Source organism: Hoplias malabaricus, chromosome 7 (assembly GCF_029633855.1).
Source record: "Hoplias malabaricus isolate fHopMal1 chromosome 7, fHopMal1.hap1, whole genome shotgun sequence".
Classification (NCBI taxonomy): domain Eukaryota; kingdom Metazoa; phylum Chordata; class Actinopteri; order Characiformes; family Erythrinidae; genus Hoplias; species Hoplias malabaricus.
The window spans coordinates 6,606,842-6,625,784 of record NC_089806.1 but is presented as its reverse complement, the minus strand read 5'-3'; the positions used below and the strand labels follow the sequence as shown (position 1 = coordinate 6,625,784).

General features: G+C 44.5%; 1 protein-coding gene across 2 annotated transcripts in view; it reads right to left on the bottom strand.

Moving 5' to 3' along the window:
- Window positions 1–18,943, bottom strand: part of pkib (protein kinase (cAMP-dependent, catalytic) inhibitor beta) — a 45,462-nt gene that overhangs the window by 3,889 nt on the left and 22,630 nt on the right. For both annotated transcript variants that reach the window (XM_066677512.1, XM_066677510.1), the window contains one exon: window positions 3,349–3,520. In XM_066677512.1, the coding sequence (XP_066533609.1) occupies window positions 3,349–3,493 (145 nt within the window). In that variant the 5' untranslated portion in view covers window positions 3,494–3,520. The remainder of the gene's footprint in view (window positions 1–3,348; window positions 3,521–18,943) is intronic.

The following is an 18,943-nucleotide window of genomic DNA, read 5'->3' as shown; positions in this document are numbered from 1 at the left end:
TGGATTGTCAATGCAACCCTCTTCACACACTGATAGCAACACCGCAGGAGAAATGCTAGCACAGGCTTCCTGTATCCGTAGTTTCAGGTGCTGCACACCTTGTATATTCACAGCATAGACAATTACCTTCAGATGACCCCAAAGATAAAAGTCTAAGGGCATCAGATCGGGAGCCCTTGGGGGCCATTCAACTTGCCCATGACGATCAATCCACTTTCCACACACCATTGGTTTTTCTTGTGAAATTTCCAATAAGTTTGATGTCTCACATGACCCTCTTCCCATTGAAAAAAACAAAAGTTGGATCAAAAATGTCCGACTTCAAAATGGCCGCCATGGTCACCACCCATCTTGAAACGTTTCCCCCCCTCCCATATACTAATGTGCCACAAACAGGAAGTTAATATCACCAACCATTCCCATTTTATTAAGGTGTATCCACATAAATGGCCGGACCCTGTATATCATAATAATTAAATACATTTTAACAATAAAATGGGGAGGAAATCAAATATGCAAAACTACAGCCTTTTAATGTCTCTGTAGTTAACTGAAATAATATTTGATGCCTTATTTTTTGTTGTCAACCATTATTTAGTGTTTTAAAAATGAGAAAAATTTAGCAATGTCCTGAGCAATGTTTGTTTCCTTTTGCTTCAAATAGTGAAACCCGTAAAAATACGGACCGTACCCCCTCTACATTGCATTGAAATTAACATGTGGTCAACATTTATGGAACAAGTTTATTTTTTATCAGTATGTTTGACTTGTGGCCCTGTGAGAGACTGGCGCCCCCTCCAGGGTGTGCTCCTGCCTTGCGCCCAGTGATTCCGAGTAGACCCCGGACCCACCGTGACCCTGAACTGGATAAGGCTTACAGACAATGAACGAGTGAATGAACAAATGCTTGACTTGAATATAAACAAATGGCAGAAATAACTGCCCTTTTCCCTTTAAACAAACAGTACAGCTGTAAATTAGCCAGGGATCTAGAAACCTACACTCTGTAAATGTTCCTCTTTAAATGCTGCTGCAGTCACACATTGCGTAACCCACGATCCTGAAATTAGCATCTTATTCAGCAGTTTCTCTGAGACTTCCTATTCCACCTTAAAAACTTCAGTAAACTAAACTTCTAGTTCCTGTGACGCCGTGTTGTTTCTTTTCCATTCAGGACATTTACACAGCACTTTATTTACATTTCTCATTGTTATTTACCTTTATCAGTCTTAAAACACAATGTACATTGGCACCAATTAAGGTGGAGTGGGAATTACAAAGAGACACTGACTAGGGCAAAGACTGCCGCTCAGCTCACCACAGCTCGCTCACTCTCGTGTTTTCCCATGCTCCAGACCTATAGGAGTACGTCTGTGTTTGTCGGCTATGCGCCGGTGAGGAGAGCTCCCTTGAGCCGGTGAACCGTGCTCTTAGGCCGTAGCTGTATTGCTTTCACACAGACAGAAAATGACTACACTCCGTGTCCACACTGAGTCACTGAGCACATCAACTACTCCTGTTCTCCCTGGACTTCTCTATTCCGTGTTGGGTTGTATCCTTTGTGTTGGGGTTTGTTGACCTCTGGAAGCGCTTTGAGTGATAGCACCAAGTAAATTCTACGCACGGTTTGAGGCACAGAACAACGTAACGGCGAGAAAGTCCACCCCTTCTCCCAGCGACCAGGTGCTGTCTTTTACTGTAGCCGACGTGAGGAAAACTCTATGCAGAGTCGACCCGCGGAAAGCTGCTGGACCAGACAAGATTCCTGGCAGAGTGCTCAGAGAATGTGCAGACCAGCTTGCTGATGTCTTCACTGATATCTTCAATATCTCTCTTAGCAGCGCCATTGTTCCAACATGCTTCAAGAACACCACCATCATCCCGATGCCTAAGAATTCTTCTGTGTCCTGCCTCAATGACTATCGTCCCGTTGCACTCACACCGGTCATCACAAAGTGCTTCGAGAGGCTCGTCATGAGGCACATCAAAACCCTACTTCCCCCCACACTGGACCCTCTACAGTTCGCGTATCGTCCTAACCGTTCAACGAACGATGCCGTATCCACCATGCTGCACCTGGCACTCACCCACCTGGACAAGAAAGACACATTTGCCCGAATGCTGTTCATAGACTTCAGCTCAGCATTCAACACCATCATTCCTCAGCATCTGATCGGGAACCTGAATATACTGGGCCTCAACACTTCTCTCTGCAACTGGATCCTGGACTTCCTGACTGGGAGACCTCAGTCAGTCCCGATCGGTAGGAACACCTCCAGCACCATCACACTGAACACTGGAGCCCCCCAGGGCTTCGTGCTCAGTCCACTGCTGTTCAAACTGTTGACCCATGACTGTGCAGCGATGCACAGCTCAAATCATATCATCAAGTTCGCTGATGACACGACTGTGGTGGGTCTCATCAGTAAGAACGACGAGTCAGCATACAGAGAGGAGGTGCAGCGGCTAACTGACTGGTGTGAAGTCAACAACCTGTCTCTGAACGTGGACAAAACCAAAGAGATGGTTGTAGACTTCCGAAAAACAAGGGGTGAGCACTCGCAGCTGAACATCGACAACTCTGCTGTGGAGATTGTCAGGAATACCAAATTCCTTGGTGTTCACCTAGCGGATGATCTCACCTGGTCCACTAACACCAGTAACATCAAAAAGAAAGCCCAGGAACGCCTCTACTTCCTGCGAAGGCTGAAGAAGGCTCATCTCCCCCCTCCAATTCTCACCATTTTCTACAGAGGAGTCATCGAGAGCATCATGACCAGCTGCATCTCTGTCTGCTTTGGGAACTGCACTGTGGCAGATCGCAAGTCCCTCCAGCGGATCGTGAGGACAGCTGAGAAGATTATCGGTGTGTCTCTTCCCTCCATTACAGACATCTACACCACTCGCTGCACCCGCAAAGCACTCAGCATTGTGGGAGTTCACACACACCCTTCACACACACTCTTCAACCTACTGCCATCTGGAAAAAGGTATCGAAGCATTCGAGCCCTCACATCCAGACTCCGTAACAGCTTCTTCCCACATGCTATCAGACTCCTAAACACCTGGAGGCTGAGACTGGACTGAAAGAAACACACACACACACACACACACACACTTCTTCACGCAAACACTGGCCTGTTGGACTGTAAATGAGTGTACTGTTTACATATATCCGGTTTACACCATGTTTACAGATTGAATGAGTCAGTTTGACTTTTTCAGCTTTTGCTCTCAGCTCTCGTAGCTGAATAACTGTATATGTTTGACTCTGAGATGCTAGTGCATCCTCTGCTGGCAAAATCTGGAAGTGCACCTTTAAAGAGAGGTAAATGGCAGGTACTGTACCTCCTACAGAAAGCTCGGCGAGTTTGTTGGGCAGTTCTGAAGCTCCAGGGCCTGCGTTGGATCCTAAAATGTCCGGCATCGCGTTCCTCCGGCCGGTCCGACCTGTGGCGGCGAAGTCAGTGACGACTGGCTCCACATCCGTCATCTCTGCGCCTTCTCCTCATAGCATCATCTGCAACACAAGAGGATGTTTTTCACTTAATCCTGCAGTTATCCATTCAGCTACTCACTCAACAGGGCCAAACCATCCGGGGAAAATGTCTGATTGTGATATTCTTGGCCATGCTTTAGTCAGTTATTGTCTGTTTATGAAAGTCCAGTAAGAGAAAGGTATGACATTCACTCTACACTGCAGCAAATCCCTGACCTTAATAAGCTCAAACGTGACATTTCAGCCCGATGAAGGCCTCAGAAGTGGACCAATATGTCACGTTATATATAGAGTACGAGTTGCACCTATTTCCTGGCTGGACTTTTAACTATTTATAGACAAAAATGTCTGGATTTTGGCTGTACTTTACCTTCGCTTGTGTCTGCTATAAATAAGTAAGTGAAGAGATTGACTGAAGTGACAAAGTGTCCAGTCACAGAGCACTTTGCACATGACCAGACGGTATAGAAACGTACCTAACATAACATTAAAGGAAGCTGTAAGTCATTGCTGTTTTTTCTTTTCTTTATACGTTTTTATATAAATAAACACAAACATTGCCTCTGTATTAAATTAATACATTAATGATTTCTAGCTGAGTTTTCAGACCCTCGAGTAAATGGTTCCACTCAACCCACAGTGGAAAACCCTCTTTGCAGTTGGTTAATGGAAAGAGTTTCAAGCTCTCCTCGTCAGAAACAGGAAATGAAACCTGATTTTAACTGAGCTGGCTTCGGCATTAATTGTCATGGTACTAGTAGGCTCTGTTAAAACATTGCTACTCCCTAAGGCTGTTTTTCATTCAACAGCTGAATTGTGATGCTTTGTAATGACCAAATACATCTGTCTTTTCAAATACAATTCACAGCAGTTAAAAATAAATAAATTAAAAGATGGCGGCACGGTGGTGCAGCAGGTAGTGTCGCAGTCACACAGCTCCAGGGGCCTGGAGGTTGTGGGTTTGATTCCTGCTCCGGGTGACTGTCTGTGAGGAGTGTGGTGTGTTCTCCCTGTGTCTGCGTGGGTTTCCTCTGAGTGACTGTCTGTAAGGAGTGTGGTGTGTTCTCTCTGTGTCTGCGTGGGTTTCCTCCGGGTGACTGTCTGTAAGGAGTGTGGTGTGTTTTCCCTGTGTCTGTGTGGGTTTCCTCCGGGTGACTGTCTGTGAGGAGTGTGGTGTGTTCTCCCTGTGTCTGCGTGGGTTTCCTCCGGTTGACTGTCTTTGAGGAGTGTGGTGTGTTCTCCCTGTGTCCGCGTGGGCTTCCTCCGGGTGACTGTCTTTGAGGAGTGTGGTGTGTTCTCCCTGTGTCTGCGTGGGTTTCCTCCGGGTGCTCCGGTTTCCTCCCACAGTCCAAAAACACACGTTGGTAGATGAACTGGCGACTCAAAAGTGTCCGTAGGTGTGAGTGAACATGTGTGTGTTGCCCTGTGAAGGACTGGCGCCCCCTCCAGGGTGTATTTCTGCCTTGTGCCCAATGATTCCAGGTAGGCTCTGGACTCACAGCGGCCCTGAACTGGATAAGGGTTACAGATAATAAATGAATGAATAAATTAAAAGATTTACAGTTGTCTCTACAGTGCCCCCTCAGGGTCAGCTCTGCTATAGCTGTGATAGACTGATGGAAGGTGTGTTCATGCATCAAAGTAGGATGTCCTAACACAATTTAATGCATCAAATCCCCAACCACTGTAGTAAAACCTTCAGAGGGAAATGTCTGAATTATTTCAGCACAGTGATTGTAGAGTTCCTACTGTGGCGGAGAGACACAAGAACCGGTTTATGTGTCAGGCACAGGTCTATTTATGTTATTTATTTATTTATTTTTATTGTGTTTGTGATGTCACAGGATATGACTGTTTGTTTGCTTCTGATTGGTCTAAACTCCTTTACAGGCAGCTTACAAGCTCTGTGTTATTAAGTTACATTTTCCACCTTATAGCACAAAAAATAGCACACTCGCTAATTCTATATGTGACACAAAAAAGTAATTAGTACTTCAGCTTTATCATGCAGTCAGTGATACTTGAGGCTGAGTGGAAAACCATTTAAAATATAATCCAGCAGGCGGCAGAATTGAAAATCCTCAGGCTTTTTTTAATTCATTACAAAGTTTTGTTAACATCTTCATGTTGTCCTCTTTCTCATCTTAAACTCGCTGCCTGAGAATGGGGTGCCATGGCAACTCTATAAATAGCTTAGCGATCTGGGCCTTAGTGTAAATATTTTATGTAAATGACTCACTCTGCCCATGCAAATCACACTGAATACATAAACAAACTTTGTACAAACCCAGTTTAAACAAAAATATAAATATTCAAAAAGAGAGAAATAGAAGCAGTTTCCCAAAAAAGACCTGTGTTTCCTGAATAACAGTGACACACAGTGTCTCTAATGCAAAGCATTGAATAGCACCCCCTTGTGGAGCAGTTCCTGAACGTGACGGAATACGTATGCGAGCGTGAGAGTGAATTACAAGTCAGTTTCATGAAGTGCTTCACATCTAAAAACATAAGTGTGTGCATTCATTCATTCATTCATTCATTCATTCATTCATCTTCTGTAACCACTTCATTGTGATTAGGGCTGCAGTCGATCCAGAGCCAAAAGGCCTTCAGTACATTCTCAGTGGGTTCCGGGAGGACTCACCCCTACATACTTACGTTACATACAAGGTGATGCATGTTCCAAATGGCCCCCTACTCTATTCCCTACATTGCTCACTGTATAGTGAATAAGGAAGTGATTAATTTTGGGCACAACCCAGCAATTAATGTTTATGTTGATTCACTGTAGAGGCAAAGTAACTTTATTAAAGACCTTTATAATGAACTCCTGAATAAAGCTTTTCACAAACACTGTACGGTACGTAGATAAAGAGAAAGCTTTATAAATCTAATGGATACTGCTGGGATTTTCTATATGAGGTGACCACAGAAATAAAACTCCTCAACATTAGATGACACTATCAAGTTAGATTCCTGATTAATTTGCACAGAGCAATGTGCCAGTTGTCTAGACCTTGCGTCCCCTTAGCAGTGATTGCAACAATTACCCCTGCTGGGAGATTTGGCAGGAACTGCCACTGGTCCTGACCATTGAAGGAAAGGGTGAAAGGGGATTAAAAAGTATGCAGAACAACTGGACTACAGTGTGTAACTGTAGAACTACAAAGTACTGTGGTGTGGTCAGTGGAGCTGGGAGGATGGAGAGTGAGTGTAGAAACAGGGAGGTGATTGTAATGTTTTGGCTGAGCAGTGCATATTGATTGGAAACACGTCACTTATAGGTTAATTTGATGTCCACTGTGCTGGAGTACACAGACGGCACAACACACAACGCAAGTGCGAGTGGAGTTACATGGGCACTGCTCCGCACTGAGAGACCATTCTTATTAACTGAGAGAAAACCCTTAAAATGCACTGGGCATCTTTCCTAGTGTAATAAACACAATGGGATTTTAGAGACTTCAGAGAACAGTCCCAGCAGCCAAACAGTTTCTCTGTGCCCTGGAATCAATAGTAGTGCTCTGGAAATGCATCTCCTGCAGCTACATAAGCGTCTCATTGACTTTCTGTGATCTCTCTCGACTGGCCTTATTACCTTTATTTATAGAGGCTCCACAGACCCACACTGGCTACAGCGCTAAATGATGGCCACCAGGGGGCACGCTTCACAACAATGCTCCAGACCTACCGCTGTTAGTATTAGTGTTTCCAATAGCAAGAATGAATGAATGACAACATTAACACACACACACACACACACACACACACACACCAGAAAATTGTGATCTTAAGCCACATATTCTGGTTGAATCCTCTGCAGTTCAGAACTCATCTAGGCCTTAGATATTGTCTTTGACAGAGCTCTGTTTTTAATAAATTTAATTTGAAACTGAATACTATGTCGGCCCTTTAATGAAATACTTTAAATCACAGTTAATATCAAACATAAGCAAATTAAACAACAAATCTATGCTGATGTTTGAATCAAAATCAATTCAGAGCATTTTATTTTTCAGCATTAAACAATAACAGATAATCTTCGTCTATTACGTCTCATGAGGCAGAGCAGGGCACTGGGTCGATCTGTGGCTTTAATCTGAGAGAGGACTGACTGGGGACATACAGACAAATAAACAAGTTCCTACAAAGCTGTTATTCTGTCCTGCTGCACTAATCCCCACTTTCTCATAATAACACACACAATTAGTTTTTCTGAACTGTGGGGACATTGCTTACATTTCCATTAATTTAGTGGAGACTTACCCTGTTACCCCCAACTTATCTAACCCCAACCCTAACTGTTACCCCCAACTTATCTAACCCCAACCCTGTTACCCCCAACTTATCTAACCCCAACCCTAACTGTTACCCCCAACTTATCTAACCCCAACCCTGTTACCCCCAACTTATCTAACCCCAACCCTAACTGTTACCCCCAACTTATCTAACCCCAACCCTAACTGTTACCCCCAACTTATCTAACCCCAACCCTAACTGTTACCCCCAACTTATCTAACCCCAACCATAACTGTTACCCCCAACTTATCTAACGCCAACCCTGTTACCCCCAACTTATCTAACCCCAACCCTAACTGTTACCCCCAACTTATCTAACCCCAACCCTAACTGTTACCCCCAACTTATCTAACCCCAACCCTAACTGTTACCCCCAACTTATCTAACCCCAACCCTGTTACCCCCAACTTATCTAACCCCAACCCTAACTGTTACCCCCAACTTATCTAACCCCAACCCTGTTACCCCCAACTTATCTAACCCCAACCCTAACTGTTACCCCCAACTTATCTAACCCCAACCCTAACTGTTACCCCCAACTTATCTAACCCCAACCCTAACTGTTACCCCCAACTTATCTAACCCCAACCCTAACTGTTACCCCCAACTTATCTAACGCCAACCCTGTTACCCCCAACTTATCTAACGCCAACCCTGTTACCCCCAACTTATCTAACCCCAACCCTAACTGTTACCCCCAACTTATCTAACGCCAACCCTGTTACCCCCAACTTATCTAACGCCAACCCTGTTACCCCCAACTTATCTAACCCCAACCCTAACTGTTACCCCCAACTTATCTAACCCCAACCCTAACTGTTACCCCCAACTTATCTAACCCCAACCCTAACTGTTACCCCCAACTTATCTAACCCCAACCCTAACTGTTACCCCCAACTTATCTAACGCCAACCCTGTTACCCCCAACTTATCTAACGCCAACCCTGTTACCCCCAACTTATCTAACCCCAACCCTAACTGTTACCCCCAACTTATCTAACCCCAACCCTAACTGTTACCCCCAACTTATCTAACCCCAACCCTAACTGTTACCCCCAACTTATCTAACCCCAACCCTAACTGTTACCCCCAACTTATCTAACCCCAACCCTAACTGTTACCCCCAACTTATCTAACCCCAACCCTAACTGTTACCCCCAACTTATCTAACCCCAACCCTAACTGTTACCCCCAACTTATCTAACCCCAACCCTAACTGTTACCCCCAACTTATCTAACCCCAACCCTAACTGTTACCCCCAACTTATCTAACCCCAACCCTGTTACCCCAACCCCAAGCCTTCTTACCAAGCTTACCCTAACCATTACACCTACCTTAGGAATTGGTCCCCAAATTGTAATATATTCCTAGCACAGACACACACAGAGACACACACACACACACACCAGTACTACTTTGTGTGCATTAGTTTCCATGCGAGTGAAAGCCTGATAACCCATTCAGCAGATGGAGCTGCGGCCGAGGCGGGTTTTATTTGATGAGTTGAGGATAATCACCTGTTGGTTGGAGAAAGATTTAGAATTTAATCAAGTCTCATCCCTCAGCTGGAGCTATTCTGAGAGAATGTCCAGAGCTGATTTTAAAGATTTAAGCTTAAAACCTGGCCTAGTGCATAGATCAGACTTAAGATTTTAAATGCAGCATCTGAACTGTGAATTACTGACATCCCTCAGTTTGTTCAGAACAGTGTGGAAAATTGTCCAGAGGTGTGTGTGAGTGTGTAACACTGTCCACAGGTGTGTGAGTGACTGGGTGAGTGTGTGACACTGTCCACAGGTGTGTGAGTGACAGGGTGAGTGTGTGACACTGTCCACATGTGTGTGAGTGACAGGGTGAGTGTGTGACACTGTCCACAGGTGTGTGAGTGAGTGACATTGTCCACAGGTGTGAGTGACAGGGTGAGTGTGTGACACTGTCCACAGGTGTGTGTGTGTGTGAGTGACAGGGTGAGCGTGTGACACTGTCCACAGGTGTGTGAGTGTGTGACACTGTCCACAGGTGTGTGAGTGTGTGACACTGTCCACAGGTGTGTGAGTGTGTGAGTGTGTGACACTGTCCACAGGTGTGTGAGTGTGTGACACTGTCCACAGGTGTGTGTGTGTGTGTGTGACACTGTCCACAGGTGTGAGAGTGACTGGGTGAGTGTGTGACACTGTCCACAGGTGTGTGAGTGTGTGAGTGTGAGACACTGTCCACAGGTGTGTGAGTGTGTGACACTGTCCACAGGTGTGTGTGTGTGTGTGTGTGACACTGTCCACAGGTGTGAGAGTGACTGGGTGAGTGTGTGACACTGTCCACAGGTGTGTGAGTGACAGGGTGAGTGTGTGACACTGTCCACACGTGCGAGTGACTGGGTGAGTGCGTGATGTCCTGTGATTGACAGGTGCCTTGTCCCGGGTGTGTTCCTGCCTTAAGCCCAATGACTGCAGCTAGGCTTCAAACCCACCACAGAATGAAGACTGAATGAAAAATGGTACCTTACATCTATCCCTCCAGCCTCGCTTTCATCTGTCCATCTCAGAGACTTAGAGATATCAAATGTCGCTAGTAATCAATGCACACTGATTCATACGGACACAACAAAGACCTCTGCAGTTTGAGAAGCCTCTCTCTCAGTGATGAGTCTCAGACGCTGAGAGTAAACCTCCTGCACTTAATCGATCCTGACGCACCTCAGCTGCTGCCAGCTGGCCCCAGTCTCTCCCCCAAAGCACACGCTCTTAAAGGCTCAGAGTGGCTTTCTGGGAAGAGCTTTTGTGTGTGTGGGTGTGTATGTGTGTGCATGTGATTTGTAGCACATGGTCGGATGGACAGTCAGAGAGAGAGACACACACACACACACACACTTATATAGTGTCTAACATGACTATATAGGCTGCTGCAAGCCCACAGAGCTGAGGAAGTGAAGCTCCAGTAGGACACAGCATCACCTCCATTCATCAACAGCAGAGAAACCGACCAGTGCCGGGGGCAGCTCCTGGACTTTTACAGGGCTGTGAAATACAGTAATGTGATCATACTGCTGCAAACTGCCTGGAATAGCATTAAAAACACAAGTGAACCCTTAATGTCACAAGGTTAAGGACTGGTATAAATTCCAATTAAAGGCTCCTCCAGTATTTCTTCAGAAATTAAGCAATAAAGAGTTTGTTTCTTCTTTTACACTAAGGCTTTACATTAGATTTTGTAACATCTCTGTGAGGATTTAATGGCACTGTGCCACATCAACAGTACTGAGGTCAGATACTCAGTTCCGGATCACAAACACCGCTCTCTCTCATCCTAAAGGCACTGGACAGAGCTCTATCACTTTGGAGAAGACAGGTCCACAGCCCGCAGTTCATGTACGTGACAAAAAAACAGTGTTCACAGGCTTAGTCCGACATGGGCCTCAGCGCCAGTGTGTGTTATAACACCAGCAGAAGGACGTGTCAAAAATCAGCATCACTGGTGAACACCTGCACTTCTGAGCAGACAGGATACATCTCTCTCTCTCACACACACACACGTGTATCATGATCTGTCTCTGCTCTAGTCATGTACTTCATTATGCCCCCGCTTTTCATCCTGTTATTGTCATGTGCCTGGTTTGTTGATGTTGCTATGTGCTTCAGTTCCCTTGTGTGTCATCTGTTAGTTGGCTCACAGGCGCTAACACACACACCGATCAGCCATAACATTATGACCACCACCACCTTGTTTCTACACTCACTGTCCATTCTCTCAGCTCCACTGACCACACAGGAGCACTCTGGAGTTCTACAACTGTGTTTAAAATGGGGGTCCTGACCTTTGAAGAATGGTGAAAAGTAAGTATACAGAGCAACAAATGGACTGCAGTCTGTAATTGTAGAACAACAATGTTCTCCTGTGTGGACAGTAAGTGTACAAACAAGGAGGTGGTCGTAATGTTATGGCTGATCAGTGTATGTTTAGCACCTCTGTGTCCTTAGGCCAACCTTGCTGGTTAGTTTGGGTTTTTTAATTTTTTTGGGTCCAACATGTGTCGGAGCGTGCGTTACAACGACACACACTCCATTGCGTGTGAATCTGCTGCTGGTTTCAGAACCCCCCCACCCCACCCCCCAAAGGGCCTTGTGTAATATTCTGTGTCATATTTATTTAAGGATACAATGGTTTAGAAATTGTATTTTTAAGAGATTGTAAAATAAATTAAAAATATAAATAAATAAAAATCTATATTTGGTTCTTGTCATTAATCAATATCTTCACTAACAGGGTATAAAAATGTTTATTGAATGGTATTTTATTTTCTGATGTTGTAAAAGAAAATATATGTCGTACCTGATGCGTTGGTCAATAAAAATATCCTCACAGCGCAAAATATAGTGTGAAAACGCAAAATACTTTTAATGTAGGTCTCAAAGGGTTAATCCTCATTGGCTAGAAGCTCCACTGACACCTTAGACATTTGTTTCTTTTCAGTCTTTAAAACGTAAACCTGTATTATCTCTTTTGAAGGCCGGGTAAGTGCGGTAATAATACTCTGTAGCATAATGTTACAGTTTATTCATTCATTCATTCATTGTCTGTAACCCTTATCCAGTTCAGGGTCGCGGTGGGTCCAGAGCCTACCTGGAATCATTGGGCACAAGGCGGGAATACACCCTGGAGGGGGCACCAGTCCTTCACAGGGAAACACAGACACACTCACTCACACACTCACACCTACGGACACTTTTTAGTCGCCAATCCACCTGCATCGTGTGTTTTTGGACTGTGGGAGGAAACCGGAGCACCCGGAGGAAACCCATGCAGACACAGGGAGAACACACCACACTCCTCACAGACAGTCACCCGGAGGAAACCCACGCAGACACAGAGAGAACACACCACACTCCTCACAGACAGTCACCCGGAGGAAACCCACGCGGACACAGGGAGAACACACCACACTCCTCACAGACAGTCACCCGGAGGAAACCCACGCGGACACAGGGAGAACACACCACACTCCTCACAGACAGTCACCCGGAGGAAACCCACGCAGACACAGGGAGAACACACCACACTCCTCACAGACAGTCACCCGGAGGAAACCCACGCGGACACAGGGAGAACACACCACACTCCTCACAGACAGTCACCCGGAGGAAACCCACGCGGACACAGGGAGAACACACCACACTCCTCATAGACAGTCACCCGGAGGAAACCCACGCAGACACAGAGAGAACACACCACACTCCTCACAGACAGTCACCCGGAGGAAACCCAAGCGGACACGGAGAACACACCACACTCCTCACAGACAGTCACCCGGAGGAAACACACGCAGACACAGGGAGAACACACCACACTCCTCACAGACAGTCACCCGGAGGAAACCCACGCAGACACAGGGAGAACACACCACACTCCTCACAGACAGTCACCCGGAGCGGGAATCGAACCCACAACCTCCAGGTCCCTGGAGCTGTGTGCCTTTATTTACATTATTATTTTAAATATAATAAGTTTCTTGTCATAATTATAATTCTACGTCATGAAAAGCCACAAGATCCATCATAGTTCATGTGGGATGCAGGTGCCGTTTGTCCGTGTTGACGGCTCTTTCCTAACCTCCTCCGCCAACAAACACAGCGTCTTGTCTTTCGTTCTTTATAGTGGTGATTATGTTGATGTTTCGTTGCTGACATTTCTATGTTTCCATGTGTATGATTCTCCCTCTCTAGGTCTTAGTATGTGTGTGTTATTGTACTGTTCACCTATGTCCACCTCCATATGTGTATTCACCATCTGCTCTCTGTGTCCCTCAGAGACTCACCCACAGCCTTACACTGTGCCTGGATCCCGTCCTGAAAAAGCTCATTTTAGCAACTGAAGACGCTGGACCGAGCCAAGGTTCAGTGGAGAACACTGTTCCAGCAAGCCACATAAACACAAACCACACACAGTTTGTCCACACGCAGAACCGTGGTTGGGTAACAGCTGGCATTACTTTCAAAAAGCCAAAATAAACAAGTATACAAGGTTAATCCAGTGCTAATCCACATAAAGCCACAGTAACAAGCATGAAAATAGCACTCCTATAAAAGTATCTTCAGCTGCTCCTTTACACAAACATTCCCCTAATCACAGTAAAGGATGAACGTGGCGCGTGGCGTAATAACAGCTCTTTTACTAAGAAAAGCCTTTAGTCCCTCGAGTGACAATCCAGGCATGAAGATAAAGGATCTCCAGGAAAAGGCAGAATGAAGAGTGAAATGAGATTAAACCAACAATGAACAAGCAATCACGGTGGTGTCTACCAACCTGAGGAATTCATCACCATAATTACAGTATGACTGAGACCCCTGGAGGAATGAACGCTGTGTCGCTGATTTATGATCACACTATAGAACTCATTTCTTATTTAAAGCTTCTTAGAATTGTTTCTTTTTCAGTTTAGTGTTCTTTAAATTGCTTTTTAATTTGTAATAAAAGCAACGCTAATAAGGGATGTGGGTATTCACGTTTTTCAAATCATCTCAAAATATTAACACAGTATGCGTTATTACTTGGGGGGGGGCCTCACATCTGTGAACACAAGTCAAGCAAAGGGTTTTCGGTACTGTGCAGTTCAGCTCAGCACAGCCTGACAGTGCACAACGACACATGGACTGAAGATAAAAAAAAAAAACACAAACGTTTTAAAGTAAGGGAAATGAGACGGTCCTACAGTGTTTAGAAGCACGGCTGGCGCTACCAGGCATTAGATAATTCTGACCACATCAGATGATTCCAGCTCAAATCACGCACATTTAGAGGATAGAGCCTCATACCTGTGAGCAGCACAAAGTTGAGTGAAAGCTCTTCTGGGTATTTTGTTTGTTTTCTGCTTCCTGTCTCTCGCTTTTAACCCAAACTTGCTTGCGTTTTTTTCCCCCACCCATTTTCAGACTGTGACATCATCCGTCAGTGGGTTCCCACAGCGCCCCCTCCCGGTGGCTCACTTAAATGCACAGAAACTTTTTCCATAGTCAGACACAGAGCAAAAATTTGACGCACCACGTCATAATTTTGAAATATTGCCCTAATTTTTAAATATCGCATTATAAGGTATTACGGTTATACCGCTCAACCCTAGTGGTAATACATTTTATTCGTAGCACACCTTTAGTACGGGCCGCAGTTCAAAAAGCTTCACAAGAAAGTGACTCAATTCAATAATGGTAAAAAAAAAAAAAGAAATACAATAATATGTAATTAAAATATTGTTCAAGAGGACAAGTGAAAAAAAAATCCCTTGTTCAGAGCATGTGTGAATTAATGTGTGAATCTGGAGCCCACCAAACCACACAACTGAGTAAAACAACACCATCCAGTAAGTATTCTGTGTTCAGAAACCATGGGATCAGAAGGACTGTTCTGATTCTGCTTCACTTCTGACGTCAAGTTCGGAGAATTGGAATTGTCCCACCCCCTCATCTGAGTCTCTTCCAGCACGGATGCTGTGTCCTCTGGGTTAAAGAGGAGCGGGACCATCCAGTTTGTTGTAATCGCACAGATCAAAAGCCAGCATGCATAAAGTTATGAAGGGGTATTAATGCACATGACATGAGCGACGTGCACATCTGCGAAGGTACCGTTAATGCTGAATGATATATACAAGTTTTGGAGCAACACGCTGCCATCCAAAGAACGTCTTTTTCAGGGAAGGCCTGGTTCATTTCAGTAAGACCAAGCCTGTCCACATTCTGTGTGGATTACAACAGCACGGCTCTTATAAACATGTCCAGACTTGTCTCCCACTGAAAACAACTGGCACATTATAAAGTGAAAAACACTAAAATTAAAACCCTGAGCTGTTGGAATCCTATAACAAGCAAGAAGGAGAACTATAGATAATACATTTTATTATTGTTGTCATTATTATTGTAATTATTCAAACACAAAAAGATCAAAAGGAGCCATTGTGGAGCAACTGCTCTTCACACTGATTTATACACAGAGCTCAGCCTGAGGATCCTAATGAAGTACCTCTTCAGTCAATGGCTTTACAAGCGGATAACTTATTGGTCATGAATATGTATACACCTTTAAACTTATTCAAATTACACTGACTAATGTGAACCGATGCCCTCAGGCCTCTTGAACTTTGTCCCTGTGAGTGGATGGGGAGGAGAGAGAGGGCGGTCACTCTGTGAGGACAAGGACGTCAGCCTCATCTCAACAATCCAAGAGTCAGGATCAGCTCTCTGTCACTAGTTTCCATCCCAGAGAGACAAGCAACTAACTTGGTCACCTCATGGGACTCGATTAGCTGCTCTTTCGTTATGAGTTCCATCAGGAAAAAGGGCTGCAGAAGCATGTGCATGGGGATAATATTGTACCCAAAACTAAAAGGGAGATATAGTTTAGAAATAGAGATCGTGAAAGTACTGTATTAATACTTGCATTTTATGGTTTTCTTTTTTCAAACAAACCACAATACTCATTTTTAACACTACTCAACAGTTACCATAAGAAGACAAACGAGTGTCCTCATCCTCGGTGTGACCCACCTGTAGATGGAAATGTACACTAGTTTAAAGCATTTAAATCTTAGTAGTCAGAGTTCTCTTTACCTGCTTTGTCTTTTGCTCATTCAGATTGATGACTTTAATGGCCCAGGTATTGTTCGGTGGATATGAGCAGGAACAATGTGGGAGAAGATCCACAGCTGCTTGTCCTGATATAATACAAAGAGTCTCGTCTGGTGGTGCACTGATTGCATTGAGGTTGCCAGCTTGCATTTCATTTCTCTTCTTTGAGATTTCATCAGGAAAGGCAACAAAGTGGGACAACTACCCATTTATTTATGGACTCCACTTGAAAGTGACAGTACATGTCCAACTGCTGATTGGATGAATCCGTTATCTGACCTCGAGGTTTACTTCATTGGAACTAATAAGGCAAAAAGACACTGAGAGTATTACAAATGATGTGCAACATGAGCTTGTATGACATGATGATTTGATCATTCTTTTACAACCTTATACAGGGGGTCCTCGACTTACGACGTTGATCCGTTCCTACGTCGCGTCGTAAACCGATTTTCAGTGTAAGTCGGAACATACGTATATACAAGCCTTACTCGTCCACGTTGAACACTTGTTCAGCACAGTAAACCCCTCCCTAATTATCCCGAGCCGCGTAACCGTGTATCACGTCGCGTTACGACGTTTACGACACAAAACCACTTAAGTCGAAATAAGGCTTTATACAGTAAATGGGAGATGTGTCGTAACCACGAAACATCGTAAGTCGGGACTGACGTAACCCAAGGACTGACGTAACCCAAGGACCTCCTGTATTGATTTACAGTGACGCTGACTCTGATCATATTACAGAGTTCAGGTGATGTGTTAGTTAAATTAATTTCAGGTCGTGTTTTCTCAGTGCTTCATTAGACTGTGTCACTTTCATGGACTTTTATCGGGTAAGAGCAGGCTAGGAACCACGCTGTGTACTTTTATGTATATAAGGGAGAGGGAAGGGAGAACATGTACGTTGAGAAAAATAGAAAAAAGTAAGAGTGAAAACTCCATCAGTGTATTTTGTGGCTGTGGCCAACAACAGCTAAAAACACCAAGGCTTGTGTGAAACCAAAGTCTATTTCAACAGTGAGAAACCTACAGTATTTAAATAAAAAACTGTGAGCACAGTCTGGGAGTCTTTTACAGCTCTGAATAACCATTATGAAATTACCAGGCCACAGATATTTCTCTCAGTCTGGACAACTATGTACATATATTCAGATTCATTGTGAAAATAGGTCGACAATTAATATTTTTGGTCATAGTATTTGTTAAAAAAATTAACACTGAAAATGCCATTAAACCAACGTCATTAGACTTCTCAAAACACATGGAGGAGAACACTAACAGCATGGTGTTCTTATGTTAATTAACAGACCCTCATGTTTGTTAGCATCTCGCTGAGTGATGGGAGAGATGTCAGCTGTGCTCCCTTGGACTTCTGATCTCAGAGCGTTTGGACGGGATCCCTGAGACTCTTTCTCTAGTGATAACAAGATCAGTGCTAAGACAGTTGCATCACTCATGAGCCTCCCCGATGAGTTTTAAAAATAACGTGGCAACATAACCGTACTAGCGTATCTTAAAACATTTATCATTGGTTGGTGACACAGGTGTCCAACAGGTGTGCTTTTGTTAGAGTCATGGAGCGCCATCCAATTCCTAATGGGATTAGATGGAGAGGTGTTTCTGATCCAGAACTAATCCTCCATCATCAGCCCCTGATCTCACGCAGGTTTATGTGACTGCCATTAAATCCTCACAGCAATATTCCAACATCATCTTGCCAGAACTGCTGTAGGTCTGTTACAGCAGCCAGCAAAAGGCAGGCAAATTCATTATGAACACCCATGATTTCGGACAAAACACTGGAAGAGCAGGTGTCTGCATTACAGCCAATCATGTATCATGCTAACAGTTGCCTAACAACTGTCTACAGAAATGGCACGGTGCCTCTCGGACGGTGAGAAGCAGCAGTACTTCGTACAGCCTGTTCCACCTGGCTTAGTCATGCTCACAATTCGAGTTACATAACACTGTCAATCAGCACAAACTGTTTCTCAGAGCCATTTAAAACACTGCAAAGTGCCACATAAGCGGAGGAATTATGCAACCGTCCACACACACGACAGGTCTACCCTTCCTGAGAGCATTTAATGTATGAGGAGTTCCTCTTGTACACAGCCATCAGAGATGCAGTCTAAAAACGGTAAAGTTCAAAATCTGCGGGAGGAAAGTTCAAGCGATTCTGTGCTGCAAATGTCATCCCACCGCTGAGGACCCAGGGCAAACCAAGGCCCTTTCAATCACAGGCCCTAGGGGCCTGGGCAATAAAGCACAGTGAGGTACATGTGGCGCTGTGTGTAGTGACTCTTGTTTGGTCTTTGAAGCTGATTAGATTGGCTAGGCTTGAACAAAACCAGTGAATTTACATATTGAAATTACAATGGTCTACAGTGTGATTACAGCATAACGTACGCACACAGTACGTCCAGCTGTTGGTAGACACCTCTTATGAGTGGTTTATGCTTCTTTCCAGTGCACGCAACTGAACTCCACTGCCATTAAAACGGGACACTCTGGAGCAGCCTCTCATGAGCC